This window comes from Clinocottus analis, unplaced genomic scaffold (genome assembly GCF_023055335.1).
Source record: "Clinocottus analis isolate CAN_PGR_092001 unplaced genomic scaffold, fCliAna1.0.p SCAF_4, whole genome shotgun sequence".
NCBI classification, from domain to species: domain Eukaryota; kingdom Metazoa; phylum Chordata; class Actinopteri; order Perciformes; family Cottidae; genus Clinocottus; species Clinocottus analis.
Genome location: NW_027176153.1, coordinates 15,295,863 through 15,310,241, shown reverse-complemented (window position 1 = coordinate 15,310,241; position 14,379 = coordinate 15,295,863). Strand labels below are relative to the sequence as shown.

Sequence of the window (14,379 nt, the reverse complement as noted above, 5' to 3'; positions counted from 1 at the left end):
AGTGCAACGATCTGCTGGCAGTGACGGATCCACAGGCTTGGCCGGGTTTGTCAATTGAGGTTTAAGTATTTCAGGGCCTGAGAGAGGCTGTGGCTCATTATGAGTCCAAAGGTTTAGAAAACGCATCACAGTATTTGTCTCAAAGTGATCAAAGGTCTCAAGTGCTCAAGAAAATGCCCTTACGCATTAAACGCATTGAAGTGTAATCTTTTATGGCAATAGAAATGGTAATTATTTTCCATAATCACACATAATGTCACTGAGAGAATCCATAAACAAAGGTTAAAGGAAATGTTGAAAGAAAGAACATGACAGAAATGAGCCAGTTGAAGTATGTTGAATAAGAGAACCATTTATTTTACCATCAGCTGACGTGTAAATACTGTACACACCCATAACATATTGACAGAGACAGATTGTTTATTCCGAAAAGAAAAAAGTCCTCGTCTTGTCTTGGGACCATGAGTTGGGATTAGAGAAGTCTTCTTTGAAGACTTGACAGTTTTAGGCCGTAGCTTTGGCCTGAGTGGCCTTGGCCAGAGCCTTCAGGTCTGTGATGCACTTGGCGATGCTCTCTTTCTCCTAAGAACAAAACACACAGTAGAAAACTTTAAGACACACAAGCACACAGTGTTACGTGTCACTAAGAATGGACGCAAGAACAAAAAAGGCGTGTAAATGGACTGTAAAAATCCCATTAAAACACTAATATAACAAATATGTATTCCTTTGAATTACCTTGAAATTGATACTTAAAAACATTGCATTGAGTGTGAAAAATAATCTTGACTTTTTTTAAAAGGTTCTGTATCCGAATCAAAAGGTTTGCTTAGAATCCTATTTTTCTGTTTAATATGAAAGATTTAAAAATTTGTTTTTTTTCCCCCCATATTTGGCAGCACTAATTTGTGATTTAAATTAAAACAGTAGCTCAAATCAGTAAGCCATTATCAGCCCAGTCATGCAGGGAAGACGTAATGCTAAATGTTTACTTCAATGTAAACAGCCTGCAGAGTTAACTGTTTGTATGCAGTACATACTGATTGAATATGCAGTAAAAATTTACATATCTATAAAAGTGTTGTGTTAGCCGAGTGTTCCTACAACACTATTACCGTTTGGTATCCAGCCGCGACAATAAAATGTTGGATCATAAAAATGACGTGGGACGAGTAACAGTAATGCACTCTTTTCACACACAACACTCAAACTGAGTCACCACCGAGCTGGAGGCTTCAGGTGGTTCGACATAAAAAGACTGACCTGCTGAGGAGTGATGCTGCCGACGACACTCTTCTCCACCCATTTGACCATGTGTTCCTGCTCCATCCGGGTGTGGAGGGACTGAAGCGCGACCTGGTAGTCCAAGCGCCTCTTCACCTCGTTGGTCACCATGTGTAGCCTCTCCCTGTAGTTGGTCTCCAACAGCATGGCAACATTGTTCTGAGAAGAAAAGAGGAGGCCATGCAGTCCTGGTCACCACACTGTAGAAATACCTAGTTGACACTTGGGCTGCTAAAATCTCTACTTCAAAGATTCAACTGTTGCGGTGGTAACCAACGTCCAAGTCAGTATTTGAATACATCCAAAATCCCACAACTAACCTGAAACAAGGAAGAGTAATCTCACATTGTTCATTTTGAATCAACATTCATTATTAGGAGTTAGCCTCAGATAGATGGCGTAAAAATATGTATTTTGCGGAGAACTGTCCCTGTTAAAATAGCTATTATTGGAGTAATGAAGAAAAACATTTACAAAGATGACAAAACATGCTATATGCCGAGAAATGCAGCTATGATTAAAAAATGTGGGTTGCAATGTCAACTTCTTGCCAACAGAAGGCGATAAATATCTGAGCTCACATAATGATTATTGGTAGCTTCCAGCAGTCAATATGATTTAAAAAAAAAAATGAAACAGTTCATTATGAACAGCAAAGAATTTAATTGAAAATTAAAATGGCGACACCGCTGTTGCTTACCCTCTTTGTGTCGAAGAGCATTGACCTTCCCTCGACTCTCCACTGTTCCTTCTTCTCCTCCTCAATAGACTGGGCCAGGCTGGCCATGGCCACATCCTTCACCTCTTGAGCCTTAGCCACTTTGTCCTGCAAACAAGCACACACATCAAAGTTGTGCTTACAATGAATGTTCACAAAAGAGAAGCATAATGATCTATAAACAGTAATCTCTGAACAAAAAGAAAACACTACTCTGATACCTAATTATTAAACCAAAAATAAAGAAATGAAGTGCAAAGCTATTTGTTTGCCAGCCTACCACGTTCAATTTGTCAGCAAAAGCTGCAACACCTGGGCCAAATTTCTTGATACTATAGATGATGATGCCGGTGATGGAAGCAGCAGCAAAGGTCTCATGGTTAACGATGTAGATTTCCTTCGAAAGCATGTAGACGAGGAGACCAGTGCCCAGCATGTAAGGTCCTAGTGAGAAAAAAAATTTACAATTTCTTTCATTGACAATTAAATCAAATTCATGTAGCAGTTTGTTTTTGATGAAAATTTACAAAATTCAGGAAGACAAAGAATAAAAAACAAATAACATTTGGACATGTGTGGGACAAACCAGCCGTGACTGTCTCACAGAGACAAATCCACAACATTTTTTTATTAATTCTATATTAACATTTTACATGTAATCACATTACTACAAGGGTTTATTTTAACATTGGAACTGCACATGCAATGTGTTGCCATCAGATAATTTGCTATTTACAACACATTTTGACATTGAAACCAGGCCTGTTTTACGTCACCCATAAGCCCTGTGTGTTTACTGTTCCTAAATTCAAAACAAAAAAAAAGCGATATGTAGCTTGTAAACCACATATCTCTCAGAAAACATAAAATGTGCTTGAACTGTCAATCCTTTAAAATCTGGATTGCGGCTGCAATTTCTTTTTTTAATTAGGGACTATTCATTTATATCTTGCATTATGCAACTAAGGGCAGAATACTGAAGTATATTCTGCTCATGTATTTAGCTAATGGGAGTGAATAGACACAACTTTCAGTTTTGAAACTTAAAGTTTGAATCTGCTGTGCGTTATTTTATGTCAGGCAAAGGTATAGCAGGACTCACATTTTCAACATTGCCTTTACAATAACTGAACATTAAGTTTTGCTTCTGACCTGTGACTCCAGTTTTGGGGTACAGGAGCTGGAAAATCTCTTCGGGGAAGATGCCATGACGGACTTTTCCTCCCTTCTCTGGCAGAGGGGGAACTGGGGCCAGACTCTGGGAAGTTGTGTGCAGGGAGCGAGACGCCTGGACCAGACTGTGGGAGACAACATATTAGCTTATATTTTGGATGTTGGATATATTTCTGTTGTATGTTAATAACAAAATTCTACTTCTAAAGACACATACCCAGCTCCAAGGGGGCCGCTGCTTTTCAGCGCACCAGCTGCAAACAGAGAAGACAGTGACATTGGTTCAGGGAAGCCAAAAATTGTTGTTTTCAGTCACGTTTCAATCGGTTTATTTTCATGATTAAAACCGCTCTCCAGACGTGCCCATTATAGCAGTCATGAAGGTTGGATTGCTAACAGGACTGTTGCATTAGTGAAGTGCAACTAATAAACTGGGTACGCAGTATAAATATATAGCATATATAACTTCACTGTCCAAGGGCAAAAAAGTCAACAGAACCCACTTACAGGATCATTTCAATCCCCGATGATAGCATAGCATCAATCTAAGTGAATGTCTGGCAACAACTAGGCTACATTAACAACTTAGGAGAGCATTAAACCAAACAAAATATACATCTGATGGGTTTGCATTGTGTAGCCAGTGTAGTTAATCATTCTACTGCCAACTTAAAGAGCACAAACCCGACCAACCTTTGCTGTCAGAGAGGTGACATTTACAGGCATGCAGAGCAACGCTAGCTTAAGTAGCTCTGCTTCGTTCCAGCTAACGTTAGCTATCGTCATATAACTAGTAGAGATGTCTGATGGACACACAGGAAACGCAATACAGCCAACGGCATTAACAATAACTGCCGATACAACAACATGCAATAAACCAACTACAGTTTCAGCTCGTATATCTCGCGTGCAGCTAACGTTGCTAGCTTATGCTACCATTAGCATGCCTCTCAGTCAGTGTGCGGCCTTCACTTTACCCTTCAGCTTTACATTCAATCCAAACGGTTGTTCCTCCTGCTTGACAGTCTGGTTGCGTCAGAGCGTAGTGGTGTTTATCAATCAGCAAAAGCAATAGTATTACATACCTGACACAATAACCAGCCTGGACAACATGTTTGAAGGATGAAGTGCCAAGTTCTTGTTACGCCGGGCGCACTTGTTTGGTCTCTACGTGCCCTTCTGCTCAGAGCCGTAAGGATGGCGGAACCACGAGATATCCTCATGAAGCATCGCGAGAGGAGAGGAAAGCTCCTATTTTTAGAGTTGTTAAAGGAAGCAACCGCGAGATGGTGCTGTACGCACACACACACACACACACACACACACACACACACACACACACACACACACACACACACGCACACACACACACACACACACACACACGCACACACAGCTCTCTCTCTCTCTCTCTCTCTCTCTCTCTCTCTCTCTCTCTCTCTCTCTCTCTCTCTCTCTCTCGCTCTCTCTCTCGCTCTCTCTATTTCTCTTTCTCTCTTTCTCGCTCTTGCTCTCAATTTCAGTTCAATTTAATTAGCTCTATTAGCATAAAAGTTGCAACAACAATATTGCCAAAGCATTAAGACACAGGACAAACACAAAACACAAAAATACACAACTCACAAAGATGACAAAATTAATAACAATAATAATAAAAGAGAGTCTCTCTCTCTCTCTCTCTCTCTCTCTCTCTCTCTCTCTCTCTCTCTCTCTCTCTCTCTCTCTCTCTCTCTCTCTCTCCCATTTGGTGTATTTTATCCCATGGCTGCATGTAGAGGCAATTGTCTGAGTCTGTGTGTAATCTTGGGGCCCACCCGCGTATGGCATCAGTTTGATGCGAGTGGCTGGTGAGATAGAGGAACATATGACGCTGTGGTTCACAGCACTTCCTGTAAAATTATGCTCAACAGAAACAGCTACATGTGAAACACAGACAAAACCTCCCGGCACTATTTCAGAAGGGTGAGAAAATGGATGACTTCTCAATCACCTCAAGTATACTTTACCCCACTGAATGAGATGGCATTCTAGGTAAGATCTATCATGATTTTTTGCTTATTAAGCAACATATTGTCTTTGCATTTTGTACATTTTCCCTCCACAACCTCAATCAGCACTTTCCAAAGCCGAGTCCGTCTTTGATAACTCTGATACTCAGGGTTAAAGGAGCTAAAGGATGCAACCACTGCAACATCTACATTACATTTACTGTAGCTAAAAGTACTCCTATAAGAGCTACTACTACTGCTTCTACAACGGACCTGCATGGTTCAAGGAGAAAACGCATTGCTGTAAACAGAGCATCCTAAATGTTAAATATATTGTTGAGGTTTTGCATTTTACTTTTTTCTAAGCATATTGCTTACATACCTTTGGAGCCCAAACACTAACTTTCTTTCTTTCTTTTCCAAAGTAGGTAAACGACTCTTGAGGTTAAAATATCAGGAAAAGTGTTTGAAATATACAAACCCATACCACAGAAGTGTAAGGGCATATCTCAAACACTGTTTTCCATGTAAATGAAGAAAAAAAAAGGAATAGTTAAACAGAGTTTATCTTCACGTGTACTGTCTGAACCATAATTTTGCAGCTGAAACACATCATTCACTAATGTGTTTTAGCTGCCTACAACATTTGACACACAGCAGTAGATTGGAGGATTTCAACTCAAATGTTTAGATGCTGTATTTTTTATCATTTAAGACAATTATAATTAATTTCATGATGCATTTTTTTGTTCTAGGCTCGAGACTGAAAGAGCCAGAGGGGCTGCCATGGACGCCCTGACTGTCAGTGGTATACAACTCTCCCCAGTGAAACACTTTGAACAAATAGTGGACATCAGAGCAGAGAAACGTGAACACCTGCGAGGACGCAACAACGTGACTTCATGTCGCAGCCCGACAAGAGAGTTTAACACAAGACTGATCAAGAACGAATTGAAGGAAAAGAGGCAACTTGAATTTCTGAGGAGAAGATCAGTGAGCCCGGAGCCGTGTGGTTTGAATACTACAAACTATTATTCTAGGAGAAAACTTTCACCAAAGACCTTTTTAATGAAACAATACAGTGCAATTAAGTCAGGGACATTGCATACAGATGTCCTAAATACTCCACCTGCAAGTGGGAGGCATACAAGGATAATTGTAACACCAAACAGTAGCGTAACTGAAGGCCCAAGCACCAGCAACTGGGTAATACCCTTTAATGTTATTGGTGCTATTCCATCAGATCGATGTAATCTTTCCACGTCCACAGGAATAATCCCTGCATCATCTTCTATCTTCTCATTTCCTCAGGCTTCATTGTGGACAGAACAGGTAACACTGATGAAGCAAGAGAAGGGCCATGCAAAGAAGCAAGCATCTTCCTCCACACCTGCAATGAAGGAATCAAACCAGCACAGGGCGAAAAGCACAGATAAAAGAGAGAATAGTATGAATGGTAAACATCTTGCCCAGTTGTGTAACATTTTTATCAGAGACTGTCAAATTATCTTTTATTAGCCCACTAATAATGTTGTTTTCACTTTCTGTCACAGCTCAAAAGACAAGCATCAGAACATTCATCCAAGCGGAAAAGATTCACCAAAGATTCTCCGTCCAAACAGAAAATATTGTTCAAAAGAATATACAGCGAGAGACCAGTGTGCAGACAGAGTGGGTTGAATTTAAATCTCAAATTTGATGTCAGAAGCAGCTGTGATAATGCTTCGTATTTCTATAATGAGATATCTTCTTCTGTGCAGGTCTGGTCTTGTCACTGTCAAGGAGTCAGTACGTTTCAAACTTTTGCTTTATCAATCTATTAATTGCGTATTAGAAAACTAAAATTGAATCAAATGTAACTGTTTTTGATGTCTCTCATCTCTCACACACAATAGGATCTTCAGATGTTAACAGACTACTTGCAGGTAAACATAATGACTTTCCAAGTCAATTTTGTGCTGTTGTTTACTCTTTAAATCAGGACTTTGTCACTTTTGACAGATTAAATAACATGTTCTTCCTTTTAATTAAAAGTTAAAATCATAAGCCATAAAGCTCATACTTTTACTGATACAGCCTCACATAATCTGGTATGACCTGAAGTTTATGCTGGCAAAGCAAAGTTAGCTAGATTTGGCTTTGTAACTGACATTACTGAAATAAGTTTGTGATTTGTCTCTTCTTGTCTTTCTGTTACATTAAGTTTTACCACTAAAAATCCTCCCATACTTGTCACCCGTGGCAATAGTGGTTGTTAATACATTATTATTACAAACAGAAGTTGAACAGATGCTTTGTTATATTATCTGAAGCCACTGTATGGCATGTAGCTTAGGGTGGCTAATATTAGCAGACGCTAGTTAGCTAGTTGTATAATTGACGAAAGGAAGTTTTTACTTTGTTTATTTGTTCTGAAGTTACTGTAAGCACATTCCTATGTGAACTAAATTTCCTGCCTTTAATGTTTGAGAGAAAAATATACATGTTTTATTAATGTTTTTTAACGGAGTACATGAGAGGATGAGGTGAGCATATTTTCTATATTGTATAATATTGTCTAAAACCTGAACACTTAGTATTTGTACAATGTCTTAGCTCTCCCTCTTCTGTTCTATCTGTTTTCTACCAGGAGGCCCTTTGGAGAGAGGAGGCCGTGAAGAAGAAGCTTGTCGCCCTCCAGGAGAGCACGTCAAGCCTCATGAACACTTCGAACACAATATGGACGGTAAGACTGCCTCACTATTCACACCTCTAGTGGGTCACAGTCACAGTTTCCAAACACCAAACAAATATCTCTCGTTTTATAAGGTCATGTTATTTTTTTGTCTCCCTGGTTGATATTACACTGAAAATGTCTCCGTCAAAGTCACGTATGGTGACTGCCACCTCAGGAAGGCCTAAGCAGTCTGTGGTTTGGAGCTTCCTGCTTCTGCTCTAACCTGCTGCATTGGAAGAGAGCGTGCTGCCATTCTTATGCAGGAAGGGTGTGACAGTCAGCAGCTATGGGTGCTTTGAATGATCATTAACTCTCTCTCGCGGTAATGAATGAAGGGGAAATATTAGTGTTTCCCTTTTTTGCTTAGTTGTTTTAATTTGGATTTGGACTGCTGTGGATCGAGAAGTTGATTTAGTTTAAATAATGTATGCGTTTTCTTTCTCACTCAGGTACGCTATCATTAGGCAAGTTATATGTTATATATGTTTTTCAAATTCAAAACAACACAATCACATAGATCAGACATTGTGATCTTTCTTGAGGCTCACTGATGCTGCAAGTTGTCTTTGTGCACCAGTGAGTGTAGACCGTGAAAGAACATACTGTCACAGATTCTGGTTGATGAACCATTCATTTTCCATCTGCAGGCTACAGCGTGACAGTCAGTCATTTCCTTTCTAACCCACAGGCTCGCTGCAGTGAAGACTTGATGAGAAACAAGATCAAAGCTCTGGAGGCGCAGCTGCAAGTCTGCCTGCAGGTAAGAACAGCAGCCGGTGGTAAAGATGCAAACACTGTGTGTGTGTTTTTTAAATCTTCAAAACGTCATTTCATTGTAAAAACCCAAACATTTGCTCTTTCCTAAATCAGCTGACCTGCTCATCATCTGTCTTGTAGTGTTAGTCCAGTGTCTACCGGTTTTCGAAAGCATTTATAGGTTTAACTCAACGGTGGTGTGTCCTTATAGAAGTTTCCCAAGGATGGAGTGACAAAACTGGTGATACAGATGGAGAAGCAGAAACTGGTGTATGAGGAGAAGGCCATGGTTGCATTGCAAAAGGTCACACAGGAGAAAACTGAGGCGCTTATCAAGTCTGAGACGATGCAGGTCATATATCAAGCTTTAAATCCAAATAAACAACATTTATATTCGACTATGTTGAAAGACACTGTCATTGACTTATTATTTTTTGCCATCAGGAAGCACTAACTACGGCCAAGGCAGAGGCACTGAGGTGGCAGAGCCTTTGTAAGGAGCTGAAGCTGAGCTCTGAACAGCTTAGGGAAAACCAACACCTCAATAACGAACAGCTGCAACAGCTGCATAGCCAAGTGGAGGTATGCTATCTGTGACCATGTGGACGGCCAGTTTCAATGTGTATGGTTGTGAAAAACTTGTGTCCTGTGCAGCTGTTCAGAGCCAGAGAGGCCGAGATGAGAGAGGAGGTTGTGTCATTGCAACAAGAGAAGCAAGAGCTACAGCACAACATTTGTCTGCTAGAAGAAGACAATCAGATTTTAAGAGAGGAAATCCAGCACCTAGGAGGCAAGACTCTAAGACCTTAAAGTCATGTTTTTATACAGAGTGAAAGGCAATATGGTTCATTTATTTAAACCGTTTTCTATGTCCTAGATGGCAACCAGGAGAGCCAGGTCATGCAGGAGCTTCTGACGTCGAAGGAAGCAGAGCCACATCTGACGGCGAGGAGAGACTCTCAGTTGGAGGAGCAGCTCCATCACACTCAGGACAAACTCCAACTCAAAGAGAGAGAGGTGAAGTGGAGCTAGCTCAAACGTTTAGTTTGAGTTAGTTGATGACTGGGATTCAAACGTAATATTCCCCTAATTTACAATGTCTACAATGTTTACAGTAATGCATAATGATCATTTATTTTATATTTATTGGCAAAATAAATCCTGAATTAACTCAGCTTCCACATTACTCACTACCCTCTTCTTTACTAATACATTTAAAATGAGTGTCAAATCTATTTTAAAAATAGTTATCAAGACACATTTTATTTTAAATATTGCTATTTCAGGTACATTTTGCAGTAAGATTTAATCTGCATACGTGTGTGCGCACAGTGCGAGGAGCTGCAGACGGAGCTGCATGCCATGGAGCAGGAGTGCCAGTCCAGCCAGGCCCGGTTGTCGCAGTGCAGGGACGAGCTCCGACAACTCAGCCACCGCAGCAGGAGACCGGTGAGCCCTGAGTGTGGGTGTGCACGCATGCCTAAATATGTATGTGTGTGTGTGTGTGTGTGTGTGTGTGTGTGTGTGTGTGCGCGAGTGTGTGTTTACAATTTTAAACGAAATGCCCTTGCTGTACTCAAATGCTTATTTGCCCTTACATTGTCATTGTCACAATGTATTTTTGCTTCATGTTTGCTGCATTGACCAAATCCGCCTCTGCAATAAGCCATATATATATATATATATATATATATATATATATATATATATATATATATATATATATATATATATATATATATATACATATATATATATATATATATATATATATATATATATATATATATATATATATATATATATATATATATAATATAATATATTCATATAGAAATAATGATAATGTTCTTCTTTGTTTAGACCCAGTGTGGCTCCTGGTGGAAAGTGTCTATGACCTTCCTTCTTCTCCTTGGTGTGGTGGGGGTTGCCATGTTGTGGCTGTGGCATCCTCCTTTCAGGGAGCAAGCTGAAAACCTGTACTCAGACATAGAAGCACGTATTGAAGAATATCTCAAGGACATGGCGTCTCCTCAACACTCTGGCTGTTTCAGACCAATATGATAATGTCACTGCTCAGGAAGTTTCATTGTATTGTTGTTGTTTTGTTGCTTTGTTTTAAAAAAACCTAGGATGTAGTTATCGTTTTGCATTTTAAACAATTTCATACTTGGAACTCAGAGTATTTGTGGAAATGTTGAGTTGATATGTGTGGTGTGAAGTTTTTCAGAATATAAAGAAACACATGTGAAATATTGTGTGAAGTATTTTTAATTGTTACAAGTTGAGATTAATTTGCTGTGTGTCAATAATATCAACACAATAGTCGAGAGTAAGAACACATGAAGTATCCTCTGTACTGTAAACAGCTTGATTGGTCAATAGCAGCACCTTGAATTATTAAAAAGTCATTTAAAAAAACATTATACGAAGAGAAAATGTCAGCTGTTGCTCTAAGTAAACAAAAGAAGAGCCATTGGAGTTGTACATGGTCAGCAATAAACTAATATTTACTACAACAAACATTTTTAAGCTTTATGAGTTGAATTTTTTTTTTAAAAAGCATCACTGGTTGGAGTCTTAATTAAGATCTCCTACTTTGAGACTAAATGTCCTCATGTACCACTGGACCCGTCCCTATGCGCTAAGATCTGGTATAAAACAAAAATGATTGTCCCTTCTAATGTCAGAGGTAGAACCTGTCACATAAGACTGCACCAGTGTACAGCATCAATTGTCCTAGTGATGTCATGGCACTGTGTGGTAACTACCAGCTGCTCATGTCAATGCTAACATTACTGAAATGAGTAATATGTTGTCAATTCTAAACAAATGTTCATGAAATTGACAGACATGACACATCTATTGTCTGATTAAACTCAAACCCAGAGACAAAACACACAATTGTTCATTGTATTCGGTGGTTTTAACTGTTCCAGATGAAGCTCCATTCTCCACCGGCACTGACACAGCACATCCACCACACAGATCTTTCACACACGTTTACCTGCATGTTCCCCAAACACACTACAGCTCATTGAAGAGATGGATCTTTGCTGGACTGAGGTCAGTTTGTTGAAACTGGCTCGGAAGGTAAGAGGCTGCAAAGTAGATGTCGATGAGTGAAGAAGTATTTGTAACATATTTCACAATATGACTGGGAGGATCTTGCAAAACTCTCTTTTACTTACAGAGTGATAATCCTCCGCAAGATGAGGACTGCAGTTCTGCTGTTTGTTGTGGGGTTGTGTGCGTTGAACGCCGCGTCTTCCCTGAAAATCTGCGCTTTCAATGTTCAGAGCTTTGGTGAATCAAAGGCGAACAACAAGAAGGTTATGGGGATTCTTCTAAAGGTACTCTACTGTGCAACAGCTACAGCAATATCCACGCAGAACTAGATAATTGATCCATCTTTGTTTTACTTTTGCTCCGAAGATTCTTTCTCGGTGCGACTTGTGTCTTATTCAGGAGGTCCGAGACTCTAAAGGAGCAGCAATACAAACTCTGGTTAAGGATCTCAACAGGTACAAGCTTTGTTTGATTGATTGAAACTGCTAATCTGAAAGATCTGGTGAAGCCTCTGTCACAACAGCAACTTTAAACTTCTCATTTACAATGTCATCAGCAGGTTTGACAAATCCAACTCATACTCATATGTGGAAAGTGAAAGGCTGGGCAGGAAGACTTACAAGGAGCAGTATGTCTACATTTACAGGTAAACCGTAATCAGACATAACATTCTGCTATTAGTGGTCAGATTGACATGACATCCTTAATGTTGTCTTTTTCCTCTCTCATCTTCTCCAGGACCAACGTGCTGACGATCAAAGAGCATTACCAGTATCCCAAACTAGGAGGAGAAGGAATCAATGAAACAGATGTGTTCTCCAGAGAGCCTTTCATCGTTCGCTTTCACTCCCCAACGACATGTACGATGAGGCAAAAGGCATCTTTGAAAATATACAAAAATAGAAAGTAAAGCCACATTAGCAGACACTATGATCCCAGCTAAGATTTGAGGCCAGTTTCACAAAGATATACTTTTTTTTTCCTGGGTGGATATTGACACCTTATCCAGGTTTCTTTAGCAATTCTCTCACGTCTGATGATCAGATGAATACAACAAAATCAAGCAGAATGATGAATGCAGCAGAGTTCAAACAGCCAGAAACCTACTGGGTTCATCCTCAACAGTTGTGGTAACAACGCCTGTTGAAATAACTGATCTTCTGGAATTGGAGGAATAAAACAGACACACTGCTAATCCCAGTGTATTATCATAGTAATGTATCCAGGGATATTAATAATCAGGCTTCTATATTTTCCATGTGAGCGGTGTCTATGTATGATCATAACATAGAGCAAAACCAAGAAAATACTGAAGTTTGCATGTAAACACATTTATTGAAGACATAACTGTTTGAGTGGTTGTTGTTACTTTGCAGTGGTGAAGGATTTTGTCCTGATTGGGCAACACACCTGTCCAAGAAATGCCATGAAGGAGATTAATGAACTGTACACTGTCTTCAAAGGCATTTACAAGAGGTGGAAGACGGACGTAAGTTAAACTATCATCATCCTCATCATTATTAAAACACAGTATATTTATTTAAATATATATATAAACAAATTTCAATCTCTTGAACGTCCCTTTTTGCCTCCCTTCATTCACCCAGAACGTCATGATCTTAGGGGACCTCAACGCCGGCTGTAGTTACGTCACCATCAAGGGCTGGAGAGCCGTGCGCTTGAGGAGCGACCCAAAGTTCCGCTGGTTAATTGGAGACGAGCAAGACACTACTGTCCGTGAGAAGACGCACTGCGCTTATGACAGGTCAGTGACTGCTGAAAACTGACTTACATAAAGTCACTGAAGAAGTGCTCAGCAATGAAATGCATGTATACTGTAATGATATATCTTTCTATGAGGGCTTTCTGCATCAGGGCAATGTCATATACACTATTTGGATTTTACAGGATCATTGTCCACGGACGTGAGATTATTTCCAGTATAGTGCCGGATTCAGCTCAACCGTTCAACTTTAAAAAGAGTTTCCATCTAACAGAGGAGGAGGTAAACATGTCCTCTATACATATGGACTTCTTTAATTCAGTTATGTAGCTAAACATTAACATGAATCTCTTCTGATGCCACTTTTAGGCTCTTGAGGTGAGTGATCATTTTCCTGTAGAAGTTGACCTGAAGCCTAACCACCGCTACCTCCTCCGCAGTGAGCTGTAGGACAAGCAGCAACAAACCAGGATGTCTGATCTGAACTGTGGTTTTATTGGTTTTTAGTTGTCAAAATAAATCAAAGTTACCAACAAAACATTCACTGACAATAATAGTTTTTTATTGGCTCCAACTCATCACTAAAGTGGCACTGTACTCATGTAGGCGAGGCAAGTTTATTTGCATTGCAACAATTCAAAGTGCTCGACATAAAACCATTAAACGCATCACAAAAAAATGCAAATGCAAACCAGATTTAAAAACAATTAAGAACATTCATTAAAATAGAAAAAAAAACGTCAAAAAGCAAAAAATAGAATAACATTTGCAGTGCAGTTTAAGAAATAAAATGCAGTAGTGAGATGCAGAAATTGATCGATATCCTTGAATCTGGTTCAATTAAAGGCAACAGCAAACAGAACAGTCTTTAATATACAGAACAGAAAAGATATATACATTAAAACACCATAAACATGAGTTGTTTCAGCATGGAGGAACAACTGCTGCAGCC

At 39.5% G+C, this 14,379-nt stretch overlaps 3 protein-coding genes across 4 annotated transcripts; 2 read left to right on the top strand and 1 right to left on the bottom strand.

Moving 5' to 3' along the window:
- Window positions 1–332: 332 nt before the first annotated feature.
- atp5pb (ATP synthase peripheral stalk-membrane subunit b) lies at window positions 333–4,402 on the bottom strand. Its single transcript, XM_068598584.1, has 7 exons — window positions 4,261–4,402; window positions 3,393–3,429; window positions 3,155–3,300; window positions 2,283–2,446; window positions 1,985–2,110; window positions 1,264–1,443; window positions 333–582 (listed from the first exon to the last, which is right to left on the bottom strand). The coding sequence occupies exons 1-7, from the start codon at window positions 4,286–4,288 to the stop codon at window positions 505–507; spliced, it is 759 nt and encodes a 252-aa protein (XP_068454685.1). The 5' UTR covers window positions 4,289–4,402; the 3' UTR covers window positions 333–504.
- Window positions 4,403–5,103: 701 nt separating this feature from the next.
- Window positions 5,104–11,058, top strand: traf3ip3 (TRAF3 interacting protein 3). The gene is made up of 14 exons (XM_068598585.1): window positions 5,104–5,206; window positions 5,919–6,369; window positions 6,475–6,619; window positions 6,717–6,834; window positions 6,924–6,951; window positions 7,059–7,088; window positions 7,793–7,888; window positions 8,568–8,639; window positions 8,847–8,987; window positions 9,080–9,217; window positions 9,290–9,425; window positions 9,513–9,652; window positions 9,968–10,084; window positions 10,499–11,058. The coding sequence occupies exons 1-14, from the start codon at window positions 5,190–5,192 to the stop codon at window positions 10,697–10,699; spliced, it is 1,830 nt and encodes a 609-aa protein (XP_068454686.1). The 5' UTR covers window positions 5,104–5,189; the 3' UTR covers window positions 10,700–11,058.
- Window positions 11,059–11,847: 789 nt separating this feature from the next.
- Window positions 11,848–13,877, top strand: dnase1l1l (deoxyribonuclease I-like 1-like). Of its 2 annotated transcripts, none has more exons than XM_068598194.1 (8): window positions 11,848–11,988; window positions 12,071–12,159; window positions 12,264–12,350; window positions 12,443–12,564; window positions 13,081–13,193; window positions 13,312–13,469; window positions 13,613–13,709; window positions 13,797–13,877. In XM_068598194.1, the coding sequence occupies exons 1-8, from the start codon at window positions 11,848–11,850 to the stop codon at window positions 13,875–13,877; spliced, it is 888 nt and encodes a 295-aa protein (XP_068454295.1). The 2 variants fall into 2 exon arrangements, with proteins under 2 accessions (XP_068454295.1, XP_068454294.1); XM_068598193.1 differs by having other exon boundaries at window positions 12,261–12,350.
- The last annotated feature ends 502 nt before the right edge of the window (window positions 13,878–14,379 follow it).